This window comes from Nannospalax galili, unplaced genomic scaffold (assembly GCF_000622305.1).
Source record: "Nannospalax galili isolate Female #2095 unplaced genomic scaffold, S.galili_v1.0 scaffold1258, whole genome shotgun sequence".
Taxonomy (NCBI): domain Eukaryota; kingdom Metazoa; phylum Chordata; class Mammalia; order Rodentia; family Spalacidae; genus Nannospalax; species Nannospalax galili.
This window is the reverse complement of record NW_008341370.1, coordinates 244,427-265,032: the sequence shown is the minus strand read 5'-3', so window position 1 is coordinate 265,032 and position 20,606 is coordinate 244,427. Positions and strand designations below refer to the sequence as shown.

At 48.4% G+C, this 20,606-nt stretch overlaps 1 protein-coding gene across 1 annotated transcript; it reads left to right on the top strand.

Annotated features, from left to right (window-relative positions):
* Window positions 1–1,883: 1,883 nt before the first annotated feature.
* On the top strand, window positions 1,884–20,239 carry Trim63 (tripartite motif containing 63). The gene is made up of 9 exons (XM_008836799.3): window positions 1,884–2,153; window positions 3,908–4,080; window positions 7,620–7,788; window positions 8,521–8,616; window positions 11,654–11,887; window positions 13,381–13,403; window positions 13,683–13,807; window positions 16,585–16,656; window positions 19,665–20,239. The coding sequence occupies exons 1-9, from the start codon at window positions 1,995–1,997 to the stop codon at window positions 19,673–19,675; spliced, it is 1,062 nt and encodes a 353-aa protein (XP_008835021.1). The 5' UTR covers window positions 1,884–1,994; the 3' UTR covers window positions 19,676–20,239.
* The last annotated feature ends 367 nt before the right edge of the window (window positions 20,240–20,606 follow it).

The following is a 20,606-nucleotide window of genomic DNA, read 5'->3' as shown; positions in this document are numbered from 1 at the left end:
TCATTGTCCCCTCTTGGGTACTAAATAGCTGTCTACCCTCTCACAGCCCCATTCCAAGGCAAGAATGCTTTTTTTTTTTTTTTTTTTTTTTTGAAACAGGGTCTCCCTGTAGCCCCAGCTGGCCTGGAACTCACTATGTAGACCAGGCTGGCATCAATCTCACAGAGATCCACCTGTCTCTGCCTCCTGAGTGCTGGGATTCATGGCATGTGCCACCACGCCTGTTTTTTTGTTTTTGTTTTTTTTCAATCTTGAACTTTTGAATCTCCTCATTCAACCTCCTGAGTAGCTGGGATTATAGACTTGCACTACCAGGCCCAATCACTAGATCTTTTCTTGGGGTTCCATTCATCCCTCTTTTCAGGTTCTGCACACTCCTGTATGTTCCACAGCCTTACAGGCTCATCCTGGGGCCCAAGGCTTCCCCAGCTCCTGAGTCCTGACCACTCCAAGGACCTTGAATGAGAATCTCCCTTAGAAATGGCCATCTGCAGGGCTGATGAGATGGCTCAGCAGTTAAGAGCACTGGCTACTCTTGCAGAGGACCCGGGGTACAATTTCCAGCATCCACATGGCACCTAACAACCATCTGTAACTCCAGTTTCAGGGGATTTCCTCCCTCTTCTGACCTCTGCATTGCATGACACAGATACGCTTACACACATGTAGGCAATACACTCACAAAATAAAAACAATAAATAAAATATTTTTAAAGTAAAAATTATTAGAAATAAATAAAATGACTTGCAAGGACACACACACATGCACTTACATGCAAGCAAGCAATATATTAATACTTTTTTTTTTGTCTTTTTGAAGCAGGGTCTCCCTGTAGCCCCAGCTGTCCCGGAACTCGCTATGTAGACCAGGCTGGCCTTGAACTCACAGAGATCTGCCTGCCTCTGCCTCCCGAGTGCTGGGACTACAGGTGTGTGCTATCACACCTGGCTCAATATATTAATACTTAAAAATACTAGTTTTTTAAAGAAATGGCCATCTATGTGCTCTAATGACCCCTACCTGACAACGCAGAGATGCTGTAAATGAAGAACTGACATGAATACAGAGAGTCCAGGGGAGCCCCTGGCTGATTTCCAAGATGTGTGCCACCACCCCCAGTGTCCCTTTCCAAAGCTTTAAATTACATTTTATTTATTTTGCATGTGTTGAGGGGGAGCACACATGCCACAGTTCTCCTGTAAGAGGCCAGAGGACGACTTGAGGAATTGGTTCTCTTCTTCCAGCACGTGGGTTCCGGGATTTGAATCCGGTTGTCAGACTTGGCAACAAGTGCTCTACCCACTGAGCCATCTCACTACCCCTCAAAGGAATTCTTTCAACAGGAAGTGCAGTAAATGGCTGAGGGGTGTGAGGAAGGGCTGCCCTATGTGTCAGTGCCTAAGGTCTATAGCAAATTGCTAGGCTAGAGTCTGAGGCAGGGGGATAGACTCATAGAGGGGCTTACTGAGCCCTCATCTTGGAAGTGCCCAAGGCCCCAAAAGAGGAAAAGATTTAGATTGGTACAAGAGTACTGGCTATTAACCCATTGAATCCCAGGGACCCCTTTCCTAGGTTTCACCGCTTGCTCCCACCTGGCTAGGAGGAGACCAACTTCTGCAGGAAACCCAGGGTACCCAGCCCTCCCCCTCAGCCTGCCTCTGAACAGTCTGTTCTTGTTTACGACCCCCATCCCAGGGGAACAGAGATTGCTCATCCTTGCATGTGGCATGTGATCCGAGAGGGCCAAATCTTTGGGGCCTGGAGGAAACTCAAGCCCTGCCAGCCGCTTGGCTTCGGAATGCTCAGCTGGTCCCCTCCTGGGGCTCATGTGACAGGGAGGTGCAGCTATAAATATCAGAGGGGCCTCAGACCAAGACAGAGTTCAGGAGCCAGAAGAGAAGACAAAGGGGATCCGAGTGAGCTTGGAGAGAAAGGCAAGACCTCCGGTTCCCCTTAGTGTGACTCGTGGAAGAGGCAGCCACACGCGAAGTAATATGGATTACAAGTCTAGCCTGATTCCGGATGGAAACCCCATGGAGAACCTGGAGAAGCAGCTGATCTGTCCCATCTGCCTGGAGATGTTTACCAAGCCTGTGGTCATCCTTCCCTGCCAGCACAACCTCTGCCGGAAGTGTGCCAACGACATCTTTCAGGTTGGTGCTGGACAGGACCTGGCCCTGGGGACCCCACCCCTCCACCCCCACGGGAGGGGTGCAGCTACTCAGCTTCCTTTCCTGTTAGTCTAGGACTCTTTTGAGCATTTGCTCCAGTGTCCAGCCCTGCAAAGGCGTCTGGGAAAAGCTGAGGGTCAGCAGGGCTTAGGGGAGGCCAAGCGTGGTGGACTCTCCTCACCTGAGGGTCCCATTCTCACCCTGCCCACAGTCCCCTGCCTGCTGTTGATTCTGTAGTCAGGAGTCAAAGGCCTCAAGAGATAAGAGGAGGCAGGCAGAGAGGAGAAAGAAACCAGACTGTGGGACAGGAGCCAGCTCCAGGGTGGCAGGGGGCCCAGAGCTCTGGAGGAGGGTGGCAGGAGGCCCTGAACCACAGGGGCATCTTCCCTTCGAGGCTGATTGGTACAACCTGGGACAGGAGGGTCTCCATCTTCCTGAGGAGGGAAAGGGAATAGATGCCCAGATTGAACTGGGAGGCAGGATTCAAAGGTCCTGGGTCCAAAGCCAGGTGTGGTGGTGCATGCCTATACTCCCAGCACTTAGGAGACTGAGGCAGGAGGAGGACTGAGAGTCTGAGGCCAGTCTAGGCTATCTAGTGAATTTTGAGGTCAACTGGGCATGCGTGGTAAAGCCCTGTCTGAGAAACAGAAACAAAAGACCAAAAATGTTCTTTGACTATGTCTTTTTAAATTTTATTTTAGTGATTGATTGATTTCGGTCTTTTTGAGACAGGGTCTCCCTGTATCCCTAGCTGGCCTAGAACTTACTATGTAGACCAGGCTGGTCTTGATCTCAGAGATCCGAGTGCCTCTGCCACCTGAGTGCTGGGATTAAAGACAGGTGCCACCACGCCCAGCCCAGCCACTATGTCATCTTCAAAGCAGTAGTCCCAGGGGACTGGAGAGATGGCTCAGTGTTTCTTTTTTTCCTTTTATTTCCTTTTTTCTTTTTTTTGAGATAGGGTCTCCCTGTTGCCACAGCTGGCCTGGAACTCACTATGTAGACCAGGCTGGCCTCGAGCTCACAGAAATCTGCCTCTGCCTCCCAAATTCTGGGATTAAAGGCCTGTGCCACCACACCGGCCCAAAGGCTCAGTGTTTCAAAGCACATGTGCAGAGGACTCAGGCTTGGCTCCTAGCACCCACGTGGCAGCTAACAACTGTCTTCCACCAGTATTGCACACATGTGGTGCACTTAGATACATGTAGGCAAAACACTCATACACATAAAGTAAAAATAACATCTTTAATATATATATATATATATAAATCGGACGTGGTGGAACACACCTTTAATCCCAGCACTTGGGAGGCAGAGGCAGGCAGATCTCTGCTAGTTCAAGGCCAGCCTGGTCTACATAGTGAGTTCCAGGACAGCTGGGGCTACAGGGAGACCCTGTCTCAAGACCAAAAAAAAAAAAAAATTTATATATATATATATATGCAGCTCCAGGAGCAGGCTCTAGCTATAAAGCCCATTATATCAGTGGTAAACTGAGGCATAGAGACCAAAGTCATGTGAACTGAATGAAAGTCTGCCTACCCTGAACCTGTTAACTGCTTCAGTACTTCAACCAAGGCACTCCTGTGGGTAGGCTGGTTCTAGTTCAAGACCAGAAGTACAGTCCTTTGTTCGGAAGAGTGAGAATGGGGAGCACTGAGAGTTGGGGGTTGGGGAGAACAGGAGACTGGAGAGCAAAGGAGTGCCATCCTCATCTCTGCCTTGGCCGCCAACAGGCTGCAAATCCTTACTGGACCAATCGCGGTGGCTCAGTGTCCATGTCTGGAGGCCGTTTCCGCTGCCCCTCATGCCGCCACGAGGTGATCATGGACCGGCACGGGGTGTACGGCCTGCAGCGGAATCTGCTTGTGGAGAACATCATTGACATTTACAAGCAGGAGTGCTCCAGGTCAGTGTGAGTCTTTGCTGCACAGCCTCCTGCGCCAGCCATGCCTCCCAGACCCATTCCAAGTCCTCATCTGCTCAGGGCCCAGCCCCTGGGAGGCTAGCTACACTGGCAGGTACGGAGGGCCGTCTCCCTTCACTTCAGGCAGGACCTTGGCTCTTGGGTTCACTGGGGGCATGGGAAAGAGCCCAGAGATCAGGCTTGTCTTTAGGGGGCACTGAGTCATAAGCCCAGGGAAGAAAAGCCTGTGCCCCAGGAGGCTGTAGCCAACTGGTCTATATGGAGCACCAGCGATGCTTCCCATGCTGGATGGAGTAGGACTGTGATAATCCGCATTCCGAAGAGGAGAAAACAGAATCTCAAAGAGGGGAAATCAGCCAGGTGTGATAGCTCACACCTGTGATCACAGTACTTGGGGGGCAGAGGCAGGGGATCGCTATGAGTTCCAGGCCAGCCTGGGCTATATAGTTCATTCTAAGCAAGCCTTGGCTACAGATGAGACCCTATCTCAACTTCTCCAATAATAACAACAATAAACAACAATAAGTGCAATCAATTACCCAAGGTTTACCAGATGAGACAAGAAAGATCTGGGAGTTGACCCAGTCTTTCTAGCTCCTGGTCTCCTCGCTTAGCAAACAACAGCTCTGTCTCACGAAGAATTTGTGAGTGGCAGGGGCCATACAGTGTTGGGTCTCAAACTGGAGAGATACAGTTACTGGGGAGATCTTTAAGAAGACTGGGGTATTGTTAAGTGCTAGAGGACCTGCTCAGAATACAGAAGACCATGGTCTGGGTGTTGGGATCCACAGCACCAATATCAGTTTATCTGTTCATCCATTAAATAAATCAGAACATCCCAACAAGACTCTTGGACTGCTGACCTCTGGGCCTTCATGGTCTAAAACCTTCAGGTCAGAGAACGTAGTGCACACCTGTAATCTCCCAGCACTGGGAGTGAGACTTCAAGATCAGCCAGCCTATAAATTGGAACTGTGTCTCAGAATTAGAAAGTGGGGGGGAGGGAGGGGGAGAGAGAGAGAGAGAGAGAGAGAGAGAGAGAACTGACTGCAGGCAGTGCCCCCATCCTGAGGGAGGTGACCCTTCTGCCTCTGTTACCAACGTTCAATGTGTTGAAGGATCTCTGGTGAACCTTCGGAGCTTCAGCCAAGGGAACAAACAGTAAGATCTGTTCCTGTCAAACAGGATGTCAATAGGAAATGTGAAAGCTAGCAAATACCATCAGCCCTGCCTACATGTGGGTGCTGCCTTCGCTTCCTCCATACATTTCCCTTCTCTATTCCCTCCATGATGTCATGAGCCTATCTCATCCCCATTGTACCATGAGGAAATGGAGGTTCACCCCTGTGCCCCAACAGCTTTGTGGAGTTGGTTCTCTCCTTCCACTTCTGTGTGGATTCCAGGGATTGAACCCAGGTTGTTAGACTTGTGCTGCAAGTACCCTTATCCACTGAGCCATCTTGTCAGCCCAATGCATATTTATGACTATAATAATAACAACAGCAGTATAAGTGATATTATACCAAATGTTAGCCCACCATTGTTGACGCCTGAAGATCATGTTATATCTGAAACTTTTGAGTCCTTTCCTCATAAGTGACAACAGTAGCTGCGCTTAGTGAGGGTCTGCTCAGGGCTCCGCAGGTCACAACTTTGGAGACAACTTCTGACATGGCTGCCATAGGCTTGGAGGATGGGTCACTTATCCCAAACTCACCAAGCAAGCAAGTGGCAGAATCTAGCTTTGAACATGAGCAGCAAGGAGGGAGGTGGGCCCAGGCTACTGTAGGCCCTTGGGATCCTGCCTCACCCCTGTGCCCCAGCAACAGGTAGCACCAGGGACATCTCTGCCAGCATGGGCATAGTATGGGGCTCAAAGATACAAAAAGATGGGTCTGGAAAGGCGCTCCTTTGAGAACAGGAGGAGACAGTAAAGCCTGGGGCGTGATCAGCCATGCAGGGCTGTTAAGAAATGAGTTCCCTAGACACTGATGGGGTCACCATTTGACATTTATTCAATGCCCAGGAGCTTAGGAACTGGGGATCAGAGGTGGTGTAGACATGGTGGTAAGAGGTATGGCTTAGACTCTAAAACCCCAGTCTAGGCTGGGAAATGACCAGTGCTCTAAGAGAAGAGCACCAGGCATCCTAAGCAGAAAAAAGCAATAAAGGAGAAAGGCATCCTGGGACTAGAGTTAGAGCAGACTAGAAGAGACTCTAGGGCAAGATGGCTCAGCAGGTAAAGGTGATTGTTTCCAAGCCTGATGACCTGAGTTCAAGTCCCAGGACCCACATGGTAAAAAGAGAACCGACTCCTTCAAGGTATAGTCTGACCTCTACAGGCACTCTGTGGTACATATGCACAATAATTAAATATAATTTTTTTTGGTCTTTTTGAAACAGGGTCTTCCTGTAGCCCCAGCTGTCCTGGAACTCACTATGTAGACCAGGCTGGCCTTGAACTCACAGAGATCCACCTGCCTCTGCCTCCCGAGTGCTGGGATTAAAGGTGTGTGCCACCACGCCCGGCCTAAAAATATAATTAAAAAAAATTTATTTATTATTTTTATTTTATGTGTATGTGTGTATTGCCTGCATGTAGGTAAGTGTACCCGTGTCATGCAATGCCCGAGGAGGCCAGAAGAGGCTGTCGGATCTCCTGGAACTGGAGTTACGGACAGTTGTTAGCTGCCATGTGGGTGTTGGGATTCAAACCCTGGTCTTCTACAAGAACAACCAGTGTTCTTAACTGCGGAGCCATCTCTCCAGCCCCATAAATGTAATTTTTTTAATTAAAAAGAAAAGAAATTCTGAGATCTCGAGAACTTCTGCCTGTAGGGTGAAGGCTTGTGTTGGGCTGCTGGATGCTCTGGCCCCCCATGTGCCGTTTGTGTGGCTTGGGGTGCACACAAAGCTCGTCAGGCACCATCAGGATGTGTTTCGACCTGTATTTAATTACCAAAGTCTCCATGCCACGCACTGTACTCTACAGACTCAGGGAGAAAAACAGGCATACTTCCCTGTCTGAATGGAGAACACAGTCTGGTGGATTAAAAATAGGCTTCAGGGAGGCCATCGGAATAAATTGCTTAGCTCCAAGCCCAGGCCTGAGCTAACCAAAAGCAGTGGGAACTATAAATAGAATAAAGGCGCTCTAGCCTCCCCTGCCTGACCTGCTGGGTGACCTTGGGTGAGTCCTTTCACCTTCCTGGGACCTTGTTTCCTCTTCTCTAAGATCTTCAGGTCTGACCAGAGTTCTGGGTTCCTCACCATGTCCTCTGCACTGACCTAGGCCAGCTCGGACACTGGAGTTTGGGTGTTAGAGTATAGGGACAGGTTTGAGTATAGGGACAGTTAGAGTATAGGGACAGGTCCTGGCTTCCAGAAGATCAAAAGCAAATGTTTGGAGCAGCCTGACCCGCTGGGAGCTGCCATATGGATGTGGTAGCTTCTTATGCTTTGAGATGGGGAGGAGACAGGGACTGGGGGTGCCCCTGACTTGTGAATCTTCTCTGCTTCAGTCGGCCTCTGCAGAAAGGCAGCCACCCGATGTGCAAGGAGCACGAGGATGAAAAAATCAACATCTACTGCCTCACGTGCGAGGTGCCCACCTGCTCCATGTGCAAGGTGTTTGGGGCCCACCAAGCCTGCGAGGTGGCCCCACTACAGAGCGTCTTCCAGGGCCAGAAGGTACTGGCTGCAGCCGCTGCTGCCCCCAGATAATTTGGGAGGTAGCTTTGACCCTTGTAGATGTGCTGAGCCGGCCTTTCAGGAATAGTCCCTCTGGAGGGACTTCCCAGGCCACAAGGACAGTGACCTTTTCCTCCCTGGGGAGGTGGCTGAGCTCATGGGTTATACTTAGAGCCACTTGAGAGCACCTGGGTGTGGCCACAGGGGACAGGCCAGACTCTAGGGCCAGGCCACTAGGCCATGGCTTCCCCTCCTGTATACTCTGGGTACCAGACCTCTCTACCTGAGCCTCTCACCTCCCCCAGATTTATAATCTCTGCAGCAGGAGGCCATATTAGAGCCCCTCCCCAGGTCCCTGGCAACCCCAGTATTCTATAGCCCATTTTTTCTGCACACTGTATTTCCCACAGCCCACTCATCTTTTGGATTCTGTCTTCTAAAACTCCCCATTTTTTTTTTCCTCAGACACTAGACTTTCCTTTGTCAGTACTTTGCCATGTGTTTTTCGGGTGCTCAGTTCCCCTCTCTGGACCTCATCTGTAGAGAAAGGATGCCATATCTCTGGTAGTCTATGCTTTAGACCTGACCTGAGTTACACCCAAGAAAGTGAGATGGCACCCATACTGGCGACTGTATCAGAGAGGGGAGCAGAAATACCATGTTGCTGCCGTACCCAAGCAGCCGGCCTTGAGTTTATTTCTGTCTGTCCTCCCTCATTCCCCTCCCATCCAGACTGAACTGAGCAACTGCATCTCTATGCTGGTGGCAGGGAACGACCGAATACAGACCATCATCACTCAACTGGAGGACTCCTGCCGAGTGACCAAGGTGAGAGCACAGAGCAGTCCAGTCCCCAGGGTGGGTGTTGAAATCTGCAGTGCCCCTGGTCTCTGGGGAAGGCTCAGCCTGAGTTGTGAGTGCAGGTAGAAGTCTAGAGCCTCAGGTGGCCAATAAAGATGACAGTGACTCAATCAATCATTCCTCCACACAGCAAATACTCTTTGAGTACAGCTGTGTCAGGCCCTGCCCCAAATCAACACAGACCTGATTGTTTCCTGACTTCAGAGATCATCCTTACAATAATTGCCAGAGTGTCCCCAACATTAATAATTTTGCTGTAGAGCAAGGCACCTTGACCTTTAAACCTTTGAAGGCACACACTTCAGTCTGGCTAGTGTGAGAACTCAGCTTCTGATTTTCTGGAATGAAGCACTCTTGATCTCTGTCTCTCTGCCTCTCTCTCTCTCTCTCTCTCTCTCTCTCTCTCGTTTTGGGTTGTGTTTTAAATTTTTATTTATGCTTTTTTATTTTATGTGTATGAATGTGTTGCTTGCATGTAGTTAGGTGCACCCATGTCATGCAAGGTCGGAGAGGATCAGAGAAGGCGTCAGGTCCCCTGGAACTGGAGGTACGGGTGTGTGGGTGCTGGGAATTGAACTAAGGTCCTCTGCAAGAGCAGCCAGTGCTCTTAACCGCTGGGCCATCTCTTCAGCCCCTTGGGCTGTTTTGTTTGTTTGAGGTGGGTTTTTGTTTTGTTTTGTTTTGTTTTTTGCCTTTATGAGACAGGGTCTCCCTGCAGCTCCAGCTAGCCTGGAAGTCACTATGTAGACCAGGCTGGCCTTGAACTCACAGAGATCCACCTGCCTCTGCTTCCCAAGTGCTAGAATTAAAGGCTTACACCACCATGCCTGGCTTGTTTTGTTTTGCTTTTCGGTCTTTTTTTGTTTTTTGTTTTTTTAAGACAAGATTTCCCTGTAGCCCCAGCTGACCTGGAACTCTCTATGTAGACCAGACTGACTTCATAGAGATCCACCTGCCTCTGCCTCCCAAGTGCTGGGATTAAAGGTATGCACCACCACATCTGGCTTCTTTCTATTTTTTTTTTTTAAGGTCTTATATAGCCTGGAGTGCAGATTTGGCTATATAGCCCATATTGGCCATGAATTCCTGATCTCCTGCTCTTCCTCCAGAGTGTTGGGATGACAGGCATGAGCCACCATGCCTAACTTCAGTTCAGCATTTCTAAGGAACTCTTGAGGTTTTGAGAGATTGCTGGGTCCACAGACTGAGGAAGGCAGAAGGTAGCTTTCCCAGTCAGATGTGAGGTGCATGCCTGTAATCTCGGCATTTGGGAGATGGTGCTAAGAGGATCCAACACGTAATGAGTTTGAGGTCAGCTTGGGATACATGAGACTATTTCTCAAAAACTGGAACCCAGTCTGAGCTACATAGTGAAACCCTTTTTGAAAAAAAGGAAGGAAGGAAGGAAGGAAGGAAGGAAGGAAGGAAGGAAGGAAGTTCTCCTAATCCTGAGAGAACATTTAAAGTCCTAGTCTCTTCTTGAGGAAAGGTGCTAGTGATGATAAGGGGCAGGAAGCCCAGTGTGGTGGTGCAGCCTTTGGTCCCAACACTTGGGAGGCAGAGGCAGGTAGATTGCTGTGAGTTCAAAGCCACCCTGATCTACATTATAAGTTCCAGACCAGCCAGGACTACACAATGAGACCCTGTCTCAAAAGGGGTGGGGGACACCATAATTGGAAGTGGACAGAAAGTCATGATAAGGAAAGAAACACTGTGATTCCCCTAGCTGCACTCCATTCAGAGATTTTTACAAGAGAAGCAGTAAGGGCCGGGCGTGGTGGCGCAGGCCTTTAGTCCAAGCACTCGGGAGGCAGAGGCAGGTGGACCTCTGTGAGTTCGAGACCAGCCTGGTCTACATAGTGAGTTTCAGGACAGTTGGGGTTACAGGGAGACCCTGTCTCAAAAAGACCAAAACAAAAATGAAAACAACAACAACAAAAAGACAAAAGCAAAGCAGTAAGGTAGAACATCTGTGTGGGGAGATGTCCTCTAGGGAGGCTGCAAGGGAGGAGCTGTTTCTACCTCCCCCCAGGAAACATGTGACGCAGGACATGAGGAGTCACACCCATAAGACCCAAGACCTTTGCTATTCTCCCTGACAACAGCCTCCAGCTGTCACCCAGCAGCTACTGTGATACATCACAGTTTCCTTTCTCTCTCTCCCTCTCTCCCTCCCTCCCTCCCTCCCTCCCTCCCTCTCTCTCTCTCTCTCTCTCTCTCTTTCTTTCTCTTTGCGATTTAGGAAATGTGATTAAAGAACTTGTAGTGGCTGTTTTATGCACAAATATTCAGACAGTCTCTTAGCAATAAATGGCTGTCGTTCCTATTATCTGTCTGGCCCTGAGTTCTATTATCTGTTGTGAATTGGTGCAGGGCTCTGTAAAACTGTTTTTAGGCGGCCTCATTAGTTAATCTATTTTTCTCTCTTATTTGTGCTTTACTGAGTCAGGTTTGAAAAGATTCATCTACTGATCTGCGTTCACCAAGGGAGGCCAGGTCAGGTCATAGACTAATATTTTCTGGCATTATTCTATAATCTTTTTATTTTTATTTTTTTGGTGTTTTTGAGACAGGGTCTTCCTGTAGCCCCAGCTGTCCTGGAACTCACTATGTAGACCAGGCTGGCCTTGAACTCACAGAGATCCACCTGCTTCTGCCCCCGAATGCTGGGATTAAAGGCATGCGCCACCATGCCTGGCGGATCTTTTTACTTTTTATTTTGAGACAAGGTCGTATTAAGTTGTTCAAGTTGGCCTTAAACTCACTCCATAGCCCTGGCAGTCCTTAAACTTGCACTCCTGCCTCAGCCTCCTGAGTGCTAGAATTCCAGGAGTGCACTGTCATGCCAGCCTTCTGCAGGTACTTTCTTCCCGTTAGCCTTTACTCTGCCTTCTGTATGACAGGGATCTGGTAGGATCTCTTCTTATTGTAGATAACTGGATTTTTCTGACCCAGAAGGGAGTCAAGACTCCACAAGATGTGACTGTAGGATTTCTGTCCCCAGGAAAACAGCCACCAGGTGAAGGAAGAGCTGAGCCAGAAGTTTGATGCCCTCTACGCCATCCTGGATGAGAAGAAGAGTGAGCTGCTACAGCGGATCACACAGGAGCAGGAGGAGAAGCTGGGCTTCATTGAGGCCCTGATCCTGCAGTACCGAGAGCAGCTGGAGAAGTCCACCAAGCTCGTAGAGACAGCCATCCAGTCCCTGGACGAGCCTGGCGGGGCCACCTTCCTCATGGTGAGCAGCACTTGGAGATTCTGGGTGGGTTCATGTGCTTTTACTGGCCTCCATGGGCCCTTGAACAAGTCATTTAAGCCTTAGCAGTGAGCTGGGTTAGTGGAACATGCCTATAATCCCAGCACTTGGAAGGTTGAGGCTGGAAGATTCTAAATTCAAGGGTAATCAGGGAAATTGGTGAGACCCTAGATTCAATCCCCAGTACAAAAACAACAAAACTCCCTCAGCAAGTGTTTCTTCTGTAATGTGGGCTTGTGGCAATCTCTGCCTTCCTCTTATTAACTTTATGAGGATGAACTAAGAGGATATTTGTGAAATGACTTTAGAAGCTGCCAAATACAGTGTCTCAAATAGAGGCAATTCATTGAGCACCTGTTGTGGGCCAGGCACTGGGGTAAGAACAGAGATAAACAAGGTATAATCTTGCCCTACATGAGCAGGGTGGGTGTGATGGATAGCTCAGCTATAAGACTTTAATTATTATTATTATTATTATTATTAGGTATTTTTGGATAGAGTCTCCCTGACCTGGAACTCCCTATATAGACCAGGCTAGCCTCAAACTCACAGAGATTCCCCCTGCTTCTGCCTCCCAAGTGCTGGGATTAAAGACATGTGCCACCATGCCTGGCCTTTAATTATTTTTATTCTATGTGTATGAATTTATTACCTGCATGCATATAAGTGCACCCATGTCATGCAATGCCTGCAGAGGCCAGAAGAGGGTATTGGATGCCCTGGAACTGGAGTTATGGACGGTTAGTGCCATGTGGGTCCTGGGAATTGAACCCAGGTCCTCTGGAAGAACAGAAAGTATTCTTAACTGCTGAGCCATCTCTCCAGCCCTGGCTCTAAGATTTCAAAGTTCAGCCCATCAAGTATACCTTCAAGCTGAGCATGGTGACACATGCCTATTATCCTAGCTCTTGGAAGTCAGGATAATCAGGAGTTCAAGGTCATTCCTGGCTACATAGCAAGTTCTGGGCCTGCCTGGACTACATGAAACTTTGTCTTAAAAAGCAAAACCAACTATTAGGCATGGTGGTACATGCTCTTAATCCCAGTACTCGAAAGGCAGAGGCAGGTGGATCTCTGAGAGATCAAGGCCAGCCTGGTCTACATAGGGAGTTCCAGGCCTGCTGAGGCTCCAGGGAAACCTTGTCTCAAAAAAAAAACCAAAACAATGTCTAGACCATAAGACTGAAAAAGTAGTTCAGCCAACTCTCATCTATGGATGTCAAGCATCAGGAGTGTTTGGTAGAATGCCTTGAGGATCTTAGCTTCCTGCCAGGACAATGGGAAAGCCCTGGGGAACAGGGCTGACCAAGACCTGTGCTACTCATGGATAGAAGGGAAAGGTCTAAGTTCTGTCTAGCTCAGGGCAGGGAGTGAGTTATATCTGCACTGAGGAATGGTACCTGGAGTCTATCCATGACATGAGGACTCCTGGGGTCACTCATTCTGCAATGCTAACCTCTGTTCTTTCTCCACAGAGTGCCAAGCAACTCATCAAGAGGTCAGTATCTCAGGGACCGTGTTCCGTGCCTGAACAACACCCCACCCCCACCCCGGGGCTTCTGTTAACTGCCCAGTTAGGATCCTGTGCAGTAGGTCTGCGGGGGTGGGGCTCACCTCTGGCTCATGTTCCTTGCCTTCTTGAACCATCCGCCCCCTTAGGATACCTCTCACATCAGGGGTGGGGTTTGGGTCTAGCATGGACCCACATAGAACTGAGGCTAAGATGCCCCTCTTTGCATGGAGCCCAGAGATCTCATCCTACCTTTCTCCCCTACAGCATTGTGGAAGCGTCCAAAGGCTGCCAGCTGGGGAAGACAGAACAGGGCTTTGAAAACATGGACTACTTTACTTTGGATTTAGAGCACATAGCAGAGGCCCTGAAGGCCATTGACTTTGGGACAGGTAAAGGAAATGGTAGTACCATTTGCCTATATGCCTACTTGACCCATGAAAGCCCACATCTCTCCCTCTCTCTCTCTTTGAGTCCTTTTGGGAGGCAGATCCACTAACAAAGATCCCTAGCTAGCCCAGAGCCTAGCACACCTAATTGCTGCTTAATAAATTAATTATACATGGATCTGAGGATCATGGCATCTGGGACCAGGCAGATCTGAATTCAAATCCTGACTCTGCTGTTTGTGTGCTATCTGTGTGACTTTTGGCAAGCCTCCTCTGCCCATGGAGTTTGCTTTTGTATCAAGGGACAGTACTGGAGCATGAACCTAGGGCTTCATGCTTTCTAGGCAAACACTCTAGCACTGACTGTCCCCAGCTCTTCCTCTGCTTCCCAGAGCTTCATTTTCTAAATAAAAGTGAAGGCATGCTAGTATAGTCTTGGCATCCCAGCACTTCAGAAACTAAGACAGAATGGTGCGTTTTGAGACCAGCCTGAGCTACATAGTAAGGCTGTCTGAAAAAAAAAAGATAGAAAGATAGAAAAGATAGGGACTGGAGAGATGGCTCAGCGGTTAAGAGCACTGATTACTCTTGCAGAGGACCCAGGTTCAATCCCCAGCACCTACATGGCAGCTATGAACCGTCCTTAACTCCAGTTCCAGGGAAATCTGAAGCCCTCTTCTGATATCCACAGCATTGCACGACATGGGTGCACTCACATACATGCAGGCAATACACTCATACACATAAAATAAAAATAATAAATAAAATATTAAAAAAAGAAAAGATAAAACAGCAGGTTCTACTGTGTGAACATAACACAGTGAAGACCTGCACACCCCTCCCCCCATTACCACCCTGAGCCTGTTTCCTCTGAGGTAAATGGGGAGGATTCCAATAGTGTTTTTTTTTAAATATTTTATTATTTTTATTTTATGTGTATGCATGTATTGCCTGCATGTAGGTAAGTGCACCTGTGTCATGCAGTGCCTGTGGAGGACAGAAGAGGCTGCCGGTTGGAACTGGAGTTAACACACAGTTGTTAGCTGCCATGTGGGTTCTGGGATTCTAACCTGGGTCTTCTGCAAAAACAGTGTTCTTAACCGCTGAGCCATCTCTCCAGCCCCATAGATAGTGTTTTTTAAAAATATTTTACTTAGCTGGGTGTGGTGGCACATTCCTGTAGTCCCAGAACTGGGGAGGCAGAGGCAGGTGGATCTCTGAGTTCAAGGCCAGCTGGGGCTACAGGGAGACCCTGTCTCAAAAAAACACACAATTTTTTTTTTACTTATTTTTATTTTATGTGTAAGAGTATATTGCCTGCATGCATAAGTGTACTTGTGTCATGCAATGCCTGTAGCAGTCCGAAGAGGGGGTTGGATCCCCTGGAACTAGAACTATGGATGGTTGTTAGCCACCATATGGATGCTGGGAATTGAACCTGGGTCCTTGCAAGAGCAGCCAGTGCTCTTAACCACTGAGCTAGCTCTCCAGCACCCAATAGATAGTGTTTATTAGGACCCTGTCCATGTTCTAAGCACTGAGACCTTTACCTAAAGCAAAAATTCTATCATTTAATACAACTCTTTGTGAAGGTTCTGTTACCACCTTATTTCATAGTTTAAGAAACTAAACTGGGGACTGGAGAGATGGCTCAGCAGTTAAGAGCACTGGCTGCTCTTGCAGAGGACCCGCGTTCAGTTCCCAGGACCCACATGGCGGCTGACAACTGTTATGTAACTCCAGGGAATCCAATACCCTCCTCTTGTTTCTGCTGACATTACATGCATGGGTGCATATAGGCAGGCAAAATACCCATACACATGAAATAAAAATAGAAGGCAGAGAGAGAGAGAGAGAGAGAGAGAGAGAGAGAAACTAAAGCGCAAACAGGGTAAGAGACTTGTTCAAGGCCACACGGCTTACAAGCAGCCTGTGCAAACCTCACCCAGGGCCATCTGGCTCTAAGACTCTCTGAGATAGAATGTAGACAGCTTGACACTGGCAAAGGAGTGGGCAAGTTCTAACTAAACTTTGCTGTTATTTTCTTGTTGTTGTTTTGGTTTGGGTTTTTGAAATAAGGCCCCAGTCTATAGCCAAGGCTAACCTAGAATTCACTGTGTACCCCCAAGATGTACTCCAACTCTTGGCGATCCTCCTGCTTCAGCTTCCGGAGCTACCATGCCCTGGATTTTGGTGCTTTTGACAAATGATGACTCTGCAGTTCCCTGAAGGCCTGGGAGGGGGTTGAGAAAGGGACCTGGCCCTGTTAGGAAAGTTTGAAAGTGACATCCCAGGATGAGGAAGTAGGACACAGGTTGCAGCTTGGCCACTGCCCCTCTGGTGTTGGAGACCTACTCCTATCCTAAGCCTCACTCACCCCCCCAACCCCAGGGCAGAATAAAGAGACAAACAGACTGGGATGTTGAACAAGCCAATTTCAAAGGCCAAGCAAATGACTTCAAACCAAGGAAGGACTCTGATCCCTAAGCATGAGGAGTTTTTGTCCAGAGTTTTGTGCACAGAACCTAAGAGTCCTGTGGCCACAGAGTCCCCAGTGACAAAAGTTGTTGATGCCTTGGAGCAAAGGAGCTTGTGGTCTGGAGGGAAGAGAAAGGGGAGACACCTGGGCCCAGCTCTGTGTAGCCTGGGCCTGGAAGGCTAACACCTCCTGGGTCCCTGCCACCTCCCGTGCTCAGAATGGAGACAAGTGTTCCCTGCAGGCTAATTTCTCTTCTGGTGGGAAGCCAGTCCCATCCTAACACAAACAGTCTTTGTCACAGATGAGGATGAGGAAGAGTTCATTGAAGACGAAGAAGATCAGGAAGGGGATGTGTCCACAGAAGGGAAAGAAGGTAAGAAATCAGCCTACTTCCACTCACCCTCATTCCCTCAGTGACAACCTGAACAAAATGCTGTGCTGCACATGCCCAGGGTATGTGGTTTTGCTTTATTATTATTATTATTTTGGTGTCCCCCCCCAACCGTTTTCTGTATGTGTGGTGTGTCGTGTGTGTATGTGTGAGAATGCAGGTAAATGCATGCCACAGCGTGCATGTGAAGGTCAGAGGACAACTTTTGAGAATCAGTTCCCTCCTTCCAACATGGGATTCTGGGGCTGAATTCAGGTCATCAGGCTTCCTCAGCAAGCTCCTTTACCTGCTGAGCCATCTTGCTGGCCCTATTTTGTTTTCACTGTGTATCCTAAACTGACTTCAAACTCAAAATTCTCCTTAGTGCTGGCATTATCAGGAGAGGTGGTATGCATCACCACCTCTGCAGAGTCCCAAGGTGTGTCTTAAAGCTATTAAGAGTAAGAAAATAAATCACAACTATTAAGAGCAGGCATGGTAGCACCTTTCATTTCAGTGTTTGGACTCGGCCAGCCTGGTCTGCATAGCGAGTTCCAGGCATGCAGCGAGACCCTGTCTCAAAAAGAGAAAGGAGAAGAGTAGACTGGGCGTGGTGGTGCATGCCTCAATCCCAGCACCTGGGAGGCAGAGGCAAGTGGAGCTCTGTGAGTTCCAGGAAACCAGAGCTACACAGTAAGATCCTGTCTAAATAAATAGTAATAAATCCCTGTTTTCTGTACACTTTGGGGGCAAAAAGCAGAAAACATGAATAACCAAGAACTTCTGAGCCCGGCAATCCTGCTGCCTCCGCTCCTGGGTGCAAGCCAGCAGGCCTGCCTCTCCTTTTGTTCGCTCTATTCTGTTTTGGGTAGAGTCTTGGCGTATACTTGTGGCCGGCCTAGAACTCACTATGTAGACCAAGCTGGCCTCATGCTTGCTGTGATCCTCCTGCCTCTGCCTCCTGAGTGCTAGGGTTTTAAGTGTTTGCTACCATGCTTTGAGCTGATCTTTTTTTCTTTTTTTTTTTTTTTTTTTAATGAAAAAGAGATTTCAATTAGGAATCTGCATTGTTGCCTGCCTATGAAAATCTGGGAAAACCAATCATACTGAAGTTGAACTTAGTCTGTTATTGAGATGAGAAGGGTTGTCCCCTTGAAACAGACATGCACTTGCCAATTTGCTCAGCCCATGACTGCTGAGCCTGACTGCTGTTCTCATGTCTGCTGGCCTTTGGGCATCTAAGTTTAATAATATAGCGGTCCGACTGAGCGGTTGGTTTTCATTGGGCATAGTAGTAAAGGCCCGTGATCCCAGCTACTTGGGAGACTGAGGTATGAGGATCATAAGTTCAGGCCCAGTCTAAGCAAAAAGGAAAGGGAGAAGGAAAGGAAGGGAGGGAGGGATGGAGGGAGGGAGAGAGGGAGGGAGGGAGAGAGGGAGGGAAGGAGGGAAGGAAGGAGGGGATGAAAGGCTGGGGAGATAGCTTAGTTGGTACTGCTTGTCATGTAAGCATGAGGACCGGAATTCAATCCCCCAAATCCACATAAAACATGCCAAAGGCGGTGGCAGTGGTGATACACATTTATAATTCCTATTGGAACCCTGGGGCTCACTCACCTGCTAGAGCCCGACTTGATGAATTTCAGACTAGTTAGAGATCCTGTCTCAAAACAGAACATGGACAGGGCCTGAGGAACAACATCCAGTTTTTCTCTGGCCCCCACACATACATGCATCTATCTGTGCACACACACACACACACACACACACACACACACACACATACATAGAGCTGGAAATGTCACTTAATTGTAGAGCAACTGACTACCTGTCATGCTTGTCCAACCCCATTAAACAGCAACAAACAGAACTGGCCTCCTGGTCACAGCTGAACCACAGATGAGATGTGGGACCCTGAGCAGTGATGGATTTCTTTGGGTTGTAAGCTACTTATCTGTGCACAATTGTAAGGAGCTCAAGAGCTGGTAGTGGGGAGTCAGAGCATGGTGGGTCCATAGAAGGGAGAAAGAGTGATCTGACACATAGCACATTCACTAATATGGTCACTTCTCAAGCCTAGCTACTAGAACCGAATTTCAATGCAGCTGAGGAAGTCACGCTCCAAAGAGTTTTGTATGACATCTGCAACCCATAGTTTTGTTTGGTTTTAGTTTTTTGGATTTTTTGTTTGTTTTTGTCTTTTTTTGAGACATGATCTCACAGAGATCCATCTGCTTCTGCCTCCCGAGTGCTGGGATTAAAGGTGTGCGCCACCATGCCCAGCTTGGTTTTGGCTTTTTTGAGACAGGGTCTCACTATATAGCATATTTCAGGCCAGTCAAGGAATAAATATACATAAACCGGGTTGGCCTAGAACTCACAGAGCTCTGCCTGCTTCTGCCTCCTGAATGCTGGAATTAAAGGTGTGCACCATTATGCCCAGCAACCAATAGTGTTTGTTTTTTGTTTGTTCGTTTGTTTGAGACAGGGCCTCCTTGTAGCTCCAGCTGGCCTGTAACTTACAACATAGACCAGGCTGGCCTTGTACTCACAAAGACCGGCGTGCTTCTGCCTTCCAAATGCTGAGATTAAAGGTGTGCACTACCAGCTCAACCCACACTATTTTGACAGCTGAACTTTATCCTAGTTTTTTTTTTAATTTATTATTTCTATTGTATGTGTATGAGTATATTGCCTGCATGTATGTAAGTGCACCCATGTCCTGCAATGACCAAGGAGGTCAGAAGAGGGTGTCGGATCGCCTGGAACTGGAGTTACAGATGGTTGTTAGCCACCATGTAGATGCTGGGAATCGAACCCAGGTCCTCTGCAAGAGCAGACAGTTCTCTTAACCACTGAGCCATCTCTCTGGCCCCTCTAGTTTGGTTTTTAAAGGAAGAGTCCAGGCTGGAGATGCCATTGGGTAACTTAGCACCAAAGTTCTAGATGCCCTGGGTTCTCCTGAGTCCTGTTTCACCATGGGCCTCTGTGTCTTTGTTTTTCTCTTTCAGGACACCAGTGAGGAAGGAGCTGGATGCATGAGACACCTACTGGATGCAGAGAGTGGGGAGGGGGAGGGACAGGCCCTTCATGGGAAGGGGTCGGGGCTCCCGGGGGCAGGGGGCAATGGGGAAGGATGTCTTCTCTTTGCTCAGAGGACAGGGACTAGTGTAGAAGCCCCCCTGCTGTGTCCAGCAGCCACTGAAAACCACAATTGGAAATGTACTCAAAACAACCACACAGGACACTTTTGTACACTGGTGCAAAATGAAAAATTTTGTACGTTTTTAAAATGTGATTTTTTTTTTGTATATACTTGTATATGTATGCCAATTTGGTGCTTTTTGTACAAGAATTTTTGTATGATCACGCCTGGTCATTGTGTGACTGGCGATTGTCACAAAGGGGGAAGGAAGCCAAGCTGATAGAGCTGCCCACTTCCTTTCCTTGGTGGGAGGGCTGGGTCTCACTCAAAGGCCTAGTAAGAGGCAATGTACTGTATTTCAGTCCTACCCCAAACATGGGGGGAAGACTGAGTTCATGTTATTTGTTGTTTTAATAAATGTACAACGCTCTTTTCCTGTTATTATGAAAGTGTGGTTTTGTTTCAGCAAGGATGTGTGAGTGTGTGTGTGTGTGTGTGTGGCTGGGAATGGAACCAAGGGTCTAGAACATGCTAGATTAGCACTCCTCTCCTTGTCTATAGCCCCAGCCTTCATTCAGTCTGTGAGCAAAAGGCCTAATAGCATGGCTAAGGATAGGCTTACATCCCCTAAAAAGGGGAACCTCCTCGCCAGTATTTCCCGGCATGAACTCCACGGAAAACTGGCTCTGAGATGATCACCCCAAAAGGTTCCATGTGCCCATGGCTCTAACTCTGCAGAAGACCCGCACTTCCGATGCTCTGACTGGAGTTCCCATCCCAGGGCAGGGCAGAGGAGAAACCAAGCAAG